This window comes from Mchenga conophoros, linkage group LG7, assembly GCF_057382185.1.
Source record: "Mchenga conophoros isolate Kocher_MC1m ecotype Shallow Benthic linkage group LG7, M_conophoros_male_GT1.1, whole genome shotgun sequence".
Taxonomy (NCBI): domain Eukaryota; kingdom Metazoa; phylum Chordata; class Actinopteri; order Cichliformes; family Cichlidae; genus Mchenga; species Mchenga conophoros.
This window is the reverse complement of record NC_140532.1, coordinates 27137438-27148453: the sequence shown is the minus strand read 5'-3', so window position 1 is coordinate 27148453 and position 11016 is coordinate 27137438. Positions and strand designations below refer to the sequence as shown.

Sequence of the window (11016 nt, the reverse complement as noted above, 5' to 3'; positions counted from 1 at the left end):
TCTGCCAATCTTCTCCATGTAGAGAGCTGAGATGATGTTGCCTGGCAGCACTGCCAGACTGCCTAGGAAGCTGACCAGGTAGATGAGGACATCATTCTCCTTAGCAGTATCTAGGTGGCAGCCATGCTTGTTGTGTTCAAAGGTGGTGTTCTCCATCTCACAGTCAATAAACTTTGCCTCCCACAGGTCTACAGAGAGTAGAAAGGCTATTATATAATATACTTTACTTATTAGTGTTAATATACTTTAAATGGCTTTTGTGTTTGCAGATGTTTTTGGAACTAAATTACAAGAGCCATTAACTGACACCTCTCTAAAAGGTTTATTGACTTGTTTTTGCATTTGAATACTGCTATAAATACAATAAATAAAAAAACAAAAACCGGAAAAACTGTCTATAACTGTCTATATTAGTAGTCTCAGATACACGGTTCTACACTATACAGATATAGGAAAACAGTTTTACAATACACAACTGGTAAAAGGTTTTAGCCATTCTGGGTGTGTCTCATTGACTAGCAGCTGGTTCATTTGTGCTGCTAGACACTAATGGAGTGCAGTCAGCTTCTTCAGCCAGTAGGTGGGAATCATGTCAGGGCCTGGTGCTGTCCAACTGTTTCTTGGATCTCTGGATCCTGTTCAGGCAGGTTGCTATGGTCTGCTCTTGGATCCACTACCCCCAATACTCTTGCAGTGCTCTTCACTTGTCATACCTTGATTGTATACCTTGAATAGTTTTGTGGAGAACACCAGGTTCATTCTCCTGCCTTCAGTACCTCTTCAGGTGAGTCTTTGCTTGGCAGTTCACCAGGCCTCAGGTATGGACAGCTTGCCGTACTTCTTTGGCACCTTCTTCATTGCACCTTTCTGCAACTCCCTTTGTGCTACCTTGATTTTTTCATCTAGTCTCCTTCTCCATGGAGGGTACTGCTCCTTCTGGCTGATTACTGCTGCCGTGGTGTAGATCAGCTGATTAGTCTTGATGATGGTCACAGTAGGAATGTCCATAGTGCTGCATTCACATCGTCTAGTAGACCTTCAGGGGTACTTCACGTAATCTTGGTAACCAGCTGTGGAGGGTCCAGGTTTTAAGCTTCTCCACGATCCTATATTTCAGGTCAAATCCTCTCACACTCAACGATCCTTCTTCCATCGTACTTGGCCCTTGGTACACAATCTCGGGTGGGGGTGGTGATGATATCTCCCCCCATTGTCCTGGCTCCCTCTTGCCATAGAATATGTGATGTAACCCATCATTTTCTAGCCATGACAGCAGTTCCTTCTTCTGAATGTTGGAACACAGAGCTACATATATTCATTCTTTGCATGTTGTTCTGAGGTCTTTTGTGACATCTTGGATAAGTTGTCACTGCGTTCATGGGGTAAATTTCTGTGCCCGGTCACTTCTGGCAATGTTCACCACTGTTCCATGTTTTACAACAGTGCTCACTCTGGTTTGCCGGAGTCCCACAGCTTCAGGACTGGCTTTGTAACCTTTTTCTGACTCAGAGATTTAGAGATTTAGAAACTATATTCTGTGTTTACTAGTATTATCTTTGTCTAATATTTACATTTGTTTGATGACCTGTGTGACAAACATACACAAAAAATAGAAAATCAGGAAGGGGGCAAACACTGTAGTTAGGAACTGCGGCTTGAATGACAGGGACATAGAACCTCACAGTTTTAATTATTGTAATTATTATATTAATTTTTGGTGATAAAAAATTAAAATGTTTAGCTGAAGCCTGTGACTGTTCTCAAACTAATGAAAAATGTGGAACCACATTTCTAAATGAAAATCACTGGAGGCAGACAATTGGAAAGCAGTAGAGTAAATCCTGGTTTAATATTTTCAAAATCGCTGGGATTTCTGTCATCCAAAAAACAAATATTGAAATTATAAATTGACTGGCTCTTATATAGCACTTTTCTACTCCCTCTGAGCACTCAAAGTGCTTTACACATTTGCCTCATTCAACCACACAAGCATTTTTTTTTCTATGCAAGTGCTTTCTATCTAACATTCATACTCTGATAGATGCATCAGAGAGTAACTTAAGGTAGGTTTCTCACCCAAGGATATTTGGCATGGAGACTGAAGCAGACAGGGATTGAACCACCAATCTTCCCATTAGTAGGTGACCTGCTGTTCTTCCTGTGCTACAGCCCTCCCAAAAGATTAACATTATATTAAAAGAAAGAAAATGTAGGTATAACGTTCAATAAAGACACCCTTTATAAAAATGTAAAGTTCTCTAGTTATTGCATTGACGAACTTGGATGACGGTGCTATCCACCTGCCCACCCAGCAGAGTGACGATAATGCCCTATCAGCCTTTCATACCTGAGGGGTAGAAACCATTTTCACTCACATTCACATTCGTTTCTATACCAAAGCTGCAACCAATTCCAACAAATTGTCCCATTCAAACTTACCTGTGTTGTAGAAGACAGTGGAGTGGATGGTGCAGTTCTCAAACACTGTTTCAGAGGACCTGATGTTCTCAAAGTGACAGTCTTCAAACAGAGAGTCTTTAAATTTCACTGACTTCATCTCTATATTGATGAACCTATGAGAATGGGATGGACAAAGAGCCTTTCTCAAATCAAAGCACTGACTTGTGTTCTTGAGTTCAAATTTACCTCAGGAATATAAATCCTTAGGGACAGAAGGGCAATTTCAAAATAGAACCACAGCTTTCTTGGTAAATGTTACATATCAACACGTCAGTACCTGACTGCACCGAAACAAAATTAACTACAATCAAAAACTCCACTACAGGTATGTTTCCTTAACAGGTACTTAAACGAGGGAGAAGAAACTATTTAAGGGACTCATTTTATCAGTTTCTGTTTAAGCTGAATAACTAAATAACTAAGTGGAATAACTAAAGCAGAGTTTTGTCTCCAGAGGGTCCCTGCATACAGGGTAGTGTTTCTGAAGTTTCAGGAAGTAAGAAGTAAGCATACATTTTATGTGCCTAGTTTTTTAAGTGTGTTGTTTGTAGGTGACAACAATTTAGAAACTGCTGGAAAAGAGTTTTTAAAGGGATGAAATGATGACCATAAAGTCAATTTTTGAAGAAGACAATATTCACATAGGGTGTAGGTATGGTTTCAAGCAGCACTGTAAATACATAATGCACCATACTAACGTTGAATTTTCCTGCCTAACCCTAACCCAAATCCATGAGCATCACAGCAAAATTTATTCTAGTTTGCATTTCATCTGTTCCTGTTTCAGGTAGGTCATGACCAGTCGTTCCTCAAGCTTAGCTGTTGGCAGATTTCTCATATTTGAATCAGTAGAAGATAATGATTTAATTAGAACTTGGCTATATATAAGTTTTAAAGGATGCTATATAAAGGATGTTCAATAATCTACAAGAACACAAGTACAGGTGAGAATACAGATTGAGAAATGGAAAACATGGACTCTCACTTCTATTGCTATCAGCACAGAATCAGAATGGACAGTGGGCATAAATCCAAAACTGACACAAGTTGAAGCATGCAAAAGCATGTTGGAGTGAAAATGGTGGAACAATCTTCATGGCAATACAATGTATGGAAAAAGAAGCCCTGTTATAATCATGTGGTTCATGTCAAACTGAAAGTTAAACCTGATTCTGTGCATTTTATTCTAAAAGAGCATAGAAGTTTGTAAAATATATAACAAAATATACATTATATCTGTACTTAAAACTTGAAGATGCATTCCCTTATTTGAGAATGCTAAGGTTCAGCTGTGAATGGTACCTGCACAAGTGTAGAGCTCTAGCTCTAACCCCTATGTTAAAATACCCAGAGTTAGAGTATTAAGTATAGGTGAATATTGGTTTGCTGTTGTTGTTGTTTGTTTTTTAATATATATTTGGTAATACGAACAAATTGCAGCGATATGTTTTGGCAACAGCTGTATTTGAAGCTTTAGCTCAACTCTGAAGACAGATAAAAACAGCCGATGCCTGTGGATGTCCTTTTTAATAACTTGTCCTTCAGAGTCAGAGGTACAGCCCAAATCACAAATTGCCCTTAATTTAACCAAAATACATTACATCTCAATCCCTGTCCATTCCAAGCTATTTTTATTCAGTCAAATACCAACTCACCCTTTTTAGTTTTCACCTGTAGGAACTATTTTATGACAAACTGAGCCAGGAATCACACGGTACAGCAAGGGTTCTGTGGTTCTTTAGGCTTATGCCAAGAAAGCATACCAGTAACAAGCCAGAAAAAATTCAAGACTAAATCATATTCTTATATTTATCGCTGTGCAGGAGGATATTAATACTTATCTATCTAAATTATTGTAGGGTCTTTACCTTACAATAATAAAGCACTTTGAGGCAACTGTTGTTGTGATTTGGTGTTTAAAAAAAATAAAATTGAACTGAATGTTATTGAATTGATTTGAAAGTGTGTCAAATAAATATCTAAACGAATCACAAGCTGACCCTCATCCTTACTAGCAGAACTAGCTATTGCCACACTGGTGCTTAAGGTATCCACTAGATGACATCTGAGTAATAAATGGTGCAGCCAGTAGCATCACTGGTGCAAATGTTAGCTGAAATGGCTGTGTGGCACCCAGAGCAAGCATGGGTTTAAGCACCTAGAGTCGCTGCAGGCTTTGTTGGACAAGTAGACCAAGCTGCTGCAGAGCCTGCTGTCCCGGTTGGGAATGGCAACCTCTCCACCGGTCTCCAAGGTCATAGTAGTAAAAGGTGCTTTGGTTGTTCACTTAGAGTAGAAAAGGGCTATATAAATACCAGTACATTTACCATTTTCAAAGCAGACAGGACTGTGCGTTTTTCACCCTACTGAAGGATGCTGCCAAGGTGACTGGAGCTGGGGGAGTCTGAATGAGAACAATGGCTGCTGGAGCTGATGGTGACAGATATTCATTTATATGCTTCCACTGCAGACATCAGAATAGGTGAGGATGCGGCCATCATGCTAGCTACCATGTACCCGTACCCAACCTGCAGAACAAACACCTGCCACCCCTCCCAGGCATTTCCAGAATGAGTGTACACTCAAAGAGGTTGGTCAGGTGGTCTGGGCCACCAGCTCTCCAAGGCTCAGGATGAACATACACCATCCAGTAAGAATGCAATGAGGTATATGGGGTATACACCAAATCTGAAGAAATCTCTGGAGATCTACCTTTGGCGGCCCATACCCTGGGAGGGGTGACGGGCAGTAGTAGTATATGCCAGGCATGAGTGGATTCAGGCTGTACACAGTCACTAATCCACCAGAGCCTGGTTCAGAACCTGAGCTATGGTGGAGTTATTGTGTGTGGATTTTAAGCATGCACATAATAATTTTCACAGTTGTCCCATAGTGCCGGTGAAAATTAAATAGAGGGCCAAAACAGAATCAAGGCCGCAAATAGTTCCTGCCTTGCGCAGCTGCTGATTTTGTAAATAGACTGGCTGGGGTCTACCGGTAGCGTCTCCTTTCAGGCCAGGATAGACGAATGTCACCAAGCAGTGACTAAGTTTGTGGTAAAAGGCTTGCACCCATTTGCCACAGCAGATGCCCCCGATTTTCGGTAAGTGAATGTGTTTAATTGTAGGCAGGGACATTACTGGATATTCTTGTGTAATTGCTACAGAATAATTTATGTTATACGTTGTTATTGCTACAGAAGAATGTTTATTTTATTATTTTACATTTGCAATTTTTTTTCCTGGGGACCCTGTGACACCCCATTGAAGAGCCATAGGCTGGGGGGCTGGGAGGAGGTGCTGGCCGTCAGACTGGGGTCTGGGATGCGGGGCCTCCCTGCTACTGCAGATAAGGAGGTGGTCCGCTTGCCTCCACCCCAGAGAGATGGGTTACATCTCCTGGGTCTAGGTGCGGCTTGCCCCTCTGAGGGCGGTACCTGGACCTGGGATATAGAGTATGTTTGGGGAGTGCGACTGTCTGTGCAGTGTCTATTTGTGTCTGTCTACACGTTGGGTGAGTGCCGAGTATTTGGTTGTGTATATGGGGGTAGGAATGCATGTTTGTGTCCGCGTGTGCCTGTTCGTCTGTGTCTATATGTCAGGTTGGGTCTTAGACTCAACCTCTCTGGGTACATCTCAGGCCCTCTAAAGTACGGAGGCCTATCTCCCCTCACCACACTCCCTTCAGGTGGCTGATGCCCTCAGACGTTGGTGCGTTGGTGGTTCTTGTCGACTGGGGCTGGGCGCTCATGTATGTACCGGCTCACTCCTGGTGGCCGATTGGCGGGGCCTGGCGCCTGTGACCCAGCTGGGCCCCTTCCGGGGGGTGGGGTGCCCTCAGGCCTCTGGGCCTGAAGCTCGGTCCTCTCTGGCATAGCTGGCTGCCGGCAGAGCCCGCGGGCACGCCACTGCAACCCCCTCTGGCCTCTGCTCCGTAGCTGCGGGGTGACCTCTCGTTTGGGGCTCTACTCAGCTCTTCCCAGGAGGGTGGCACGGTTCCCCCCCCCCCTTTTTGGTGGTCCACCTCGGGTCCTTGTACTCTGGGGCCTCTGGATATCTGGGGCCTGGATCTCCTCCATACCTGCTTCATACCCTGGGGGACGGGGCTATGGCTCCCCTCACTCCCTAGCAGATCGTTACATGGAGAAACCTTTGGAATACAAGCATGCTGATCCACACAGGTATGCACACAGGTGTACACACGGGTGTTCACAGACGCGGACTACAGCTTTCTTGGCTGCTGCCTCAAAGCACATTGTGCACCGTCTATCTTGCGTGCTGCACAATATCGTTTATTATTTAGTATCTACTGATATCTACTGCTAGCTAGTTTATTGTGATGGTGTTATATTTATTATGTTGCTCTTTGTTGTTTGCTTTCTCTTCTGTTTTTTTTTCTCCATACAGGTGATCCAGGTGTTTTGTTTGGTTTTTTTTCTTTCTTCCCCCCCTTCTCACCGTCTCTTCTCCCCTTTGGTTTTCTTTCTCTCCCTCTCTTTCTTTCATTCTTTCTCCCTGTCCTATCCCCCAGTCATGTCTGTCCCGTTTGTAGCAACTGAAAATAAAATAAATACATAATTATAATAAAGGTCAATCAAATGGACCAATGTGGCAAGGCCATGATGATCCACTTGGTAAAATAAATCCGCTCGGCATCTTTCTTGGCCTTAAGACAACAATTCTGATGGCTAAAGATCCAAACGGGACACACAAAAAAAAAAAAAAAAGAAAAAAAAAAAAAGAAGAGCCATAGGCTGGATCTCTTAAGATCTCACTGTTGGGTTTGTAAGGCCACGTTACTCCTAAATTTCTATCTTGTTCAAAGAGAAGATATAAAACAAAGTTCTAAGCTATTCGACCTGTGTGTTCTCCTTTTTTAAAAAGAATCGATAAAGAATCGAATCGTTAAACAGAATCGAAAATGGAATCGGAATCGTGAAAATCTTATCAATACCCATCCCTACTTTCAGGTTATTTCCTCTCATAGGAATCCTGAAAGAGATTCTGACGGACCAGAGCACATCATTCATGTTCCACACACTGAGAGAGCTTTATGAATTCCTGTGTACAGGGAGTGCAGAATTATTAGGCAAATTAGTATTTTGTCCACATCATCCTCTTCATGCATGTTGTCTTACTCCAAGCTGTATAGGCTCGAAAGCCTACTACCAATTAAGCATATTAGGTGATGTGCATCTCTGTAATGAGAAGGGGTGTGGTCTAATGACATCAACACCCTATATCAGGTGTGCATAATTATTAGGCAACGTCCTTTCCTTTGGCAAAATGGGTCAAAAGAAGGACTTGACAGGCTCAGAAAAGTCAAAAATAGTGAGATATCTTGCAGAGGGACGCAGCAGTCTCAAAATTGCAAAGCTTCTGAAGCGTGATCATCCAACAATCAAGCGTTTCATTCAAAATAGTCAACAGGGTCGCAAGAAGCGTGTGGAAAAACCAAGGCGCAAAATAACTGCCCATGAACTGAGAAAAGTCAAGCATGCAGCTGCCAAGATGCCACTTGCCACCAGTTTGGCCATATTTCAGAGCTGCAACATCACTGGAGTGCCCAAAAGCACAAGGTGTGCAATACTCAGAGACATGGCCAAGGTAAGAAAGGCTGAAAGACGACCACCACTGAACAAGACACACAAGCTGAAACGTCAAGACTGGGCCAAGAAATATCTCAAGACTGATTTTTCTAAGGTTTTATGGACTGATGAAATGAGAGTGAGTCTTGATGGGCCAGATGGATGGGCCCGTGGCTGGATTGGTAAAGGGCAGAGAGCTCCAGTCCGACTCAGACGCCAGCAAGGTGGAGGTGGAGTACTGGTTTGGGCTGGTATCATCAAAGATGAGCTTGTGGGGCCTTTTCGGGTTGAGGATGGAGTCAAGCTCAACTCCCAGTCCTACTGCCAGTTTCTGGAAGACACCTTCTTCAAGCAGTGGTACAGGAAGAAGTCTGCATCCTTCAAGAAAAACATGATTTTCATGCAGGACAATGCTCCATCACACGCGTCCAAGTACTCCACAACGTGGCTGGCAAGAAAGGGTATAAAAGAAGAAAAACTAATGACATGGCCTCCTTGTTCACCTGATCTGAACCCCATTGAGAACCTGTGGTCCATCATCAAATGTGAGATTTACAAGGAGGGAAAACAGTACACCTCTCTGAACAGTGTCTGGGAGGCTGTGGTTGCTGCTGCACGCAATGTTGATGGTGAACAGATCAAAACACTGACAGAATCCATGGATGGCAGGCTTTTGAGTGTCCTTGCAAAGAAAGGTGGCTATATTGGTCGCTGATTTGTTTTTGTTTTGTTTTTGAATGTCAGAAATGTATATTTATGAATGTGGAGATGTTATATTGGTTTTACTGGTAAAAATAAATAATTGAAATGGGTATATATTTGTTTTTTGCTAAGTTGCCTAATAATTATGCACAGTAATAGTCACCTGCACACACAGATATCCCCCTAAAATAGCTAAAACTAAAAACAAATTAAAAACTACTTCCACAAACATTCAGCTTTGATATTAATGAGTTTTTTGGGTTCATTGAGAACATGGTTGTTGTTCAATAATAAAATTATCCCTCAAAAATACAACTTGCCTAATAATTCTGCACTCCCTGTATTATGTCGATTCTGACCAGTGGATATCACCCCTAGACAGATGGCCTGTTGAAGCAGCTGAATAAGACTCTAAAACCCACAATTCATAAGTTCATTAGTGATGATGAACACTACTAGGACCATTGATTGTATTGGTGATTGGATCTTCTGTTGCTTGCAGTGCAGAAGGTACTCCAGGCCTCCAATTCCATTTCCCTGTGAAAAGCTATTTGCTGGATACCACAAGATAAAGTGCTTATGTTACTCCATTACTCCACCACTAAATTATTTGCGAAGTGGCAAGGGCCCTTCAAAGTCACATGGCAAATGAATGATGAAGATTATGAGGTGATGCCAACTGACAGGGCAGGAGCAAGGCAAATTTATTATCCCAATCATGGAGACTGGTGAAGACTGTCTAACAATCCTGGCGAATGATAGATTGATTGATTTACAGGCAGACAAACAAATTCTATCAGTCTTGCTATGCTCCTTTGTGATGGCCTGGAGAACAGATGTTTCTGAATTGCAGCAGCCCTTTGCTGATGTGTTCTCCCCTCTACCAGATTGCACTAACCTCATACACATCATTGTGAGACTGCCTGGGTGCTTTTTCACATCACTGGATTTAAGGGCTACTGGTAGATTCCCTTGTCTCTAGAGTTTGCTTTTACCTATACCTAAGTACTTTTATCTAAAATTCACACACTTGCACTCCGATGGATGAATCAGGGGAAGCTCGGGCTTCAGTATCTGTCCAGAAGGAAGTGAGGATAACTTCACCAAGCCTCTGATTGTTAGGTTACTGGCTCGATCACTTTAAGCACAGATGACACAGGCAGTGTCCACATGAACCGTCATGCACACAGTCTCTATGACTGGGCATGTGAATTATTTAGAATTTAGTGATTCTGATTTCCTTATCGATCACTTAACAATTTACTCCCAGGAGAAAGTAAGTTGTTGCACTACTCATTACATCACTTTGCATTTCTCCATAAAATGATCTAAAATGCATTGTCTCATATTTACCATTTAACAATATAAACTTATCAGCTACAGTCCCACACACCAACACAAATCCCTATTTTAATGAAGCTCTTTCTCTTAGACCGGACAGGACAAAAGAAACCATTCTTTCCTTAGTTCAGACAGGAGATCATCTTAGAAGAGCCACCTCGACGGGACAAGTCTCGGCTGTCCATCTGCATCTAAACGACAAAGGTCACTCTTTTGAGGATGTCAATGTTCACATTTTGGACAGAGAAGACAGTGAAAGAGGAGTGAAAGAAGCCATCTATGTCCACTGTGAACAACCATCTTTAAACAGGCGGGGGTTTACGACACCAACTGTCTGCCATCTATAATCCAGTTTTGAGATCCCTTCCCAGACGGAATAACGCCCACTCACATCCTGGGCCATTTGACCTCAGTACATCCCATGATAAGGTGGGGCCAGGTTTCACAATGGGTTCACCCAAAACCTTGGCTGATTGTGACCCACACCCGTTTTCACATCTTGATTAGGTAGAGGGTCAATAGGGGGTCCATGTCCCTGTTGGAGACACTCCCATAGGCCTTAAAATCTGGGACTCTCCACCAGTTGCTCTTAGAACTGAAGAAGCTTCTCAGATGAGAGGGGAAACAGCAGCGAATGAATATTAAATTACAGCATATTTAAGTAGATAAACCTCAAGCCAGCAGTGAATTTAAGCAGCATTAAAGCTTACTTGTCACGGATGTATTCTACTTCTTCATGGATCTGGTTCTCCAAAGGAAAGTCAAAAATCATGTTCTCCACTCGTTTTTTATGGATAACCTAGAGAGAAACAAAACAATGAAAATCTGTTTTCTGTGCTCAAATCTTGTTTGATTCATTTTTAACCCTTTAAAGCCAAGTTTATTATATTCGATATATAAGTGGTTTGCCTTCTGTGTCATCAGGG

General features: G+C 42.4%; 1 protein-coding gene across 2 annotated transcripts in view; it reads right to left on the bottom strand.

Moving 5' to 3' along the window:
- LOC146570266 (synaptic vesicle glycoprotein 2B-like) overlaps nt 1–11016 on the bottom strand; it is a 46347-nt gene that overhangs the window by 8055 nt on the left and 27276 nt on the right. For both annotated transcript variants that reach the window (XM_085283193.1, XM_085283192.1), the window contains 3 exons: nt 10801–10889; nt 2440–2573; nt 1–188 (listed from right to left, as the gene is read on the bottom strand). The exon at nt 1–188 is cut by the window's left edge and continues 13 nt beyond it. In XM_085283193.1, coding sequence (XP_085139319.1) covers nt 1–188; nt 2440–2573; nt 10801–10889 — 411 coding nt within the window. The remainder of the gene's footprint in view (nt 189–2439; nt 2574–10800; nt 10890–11016) is intronic.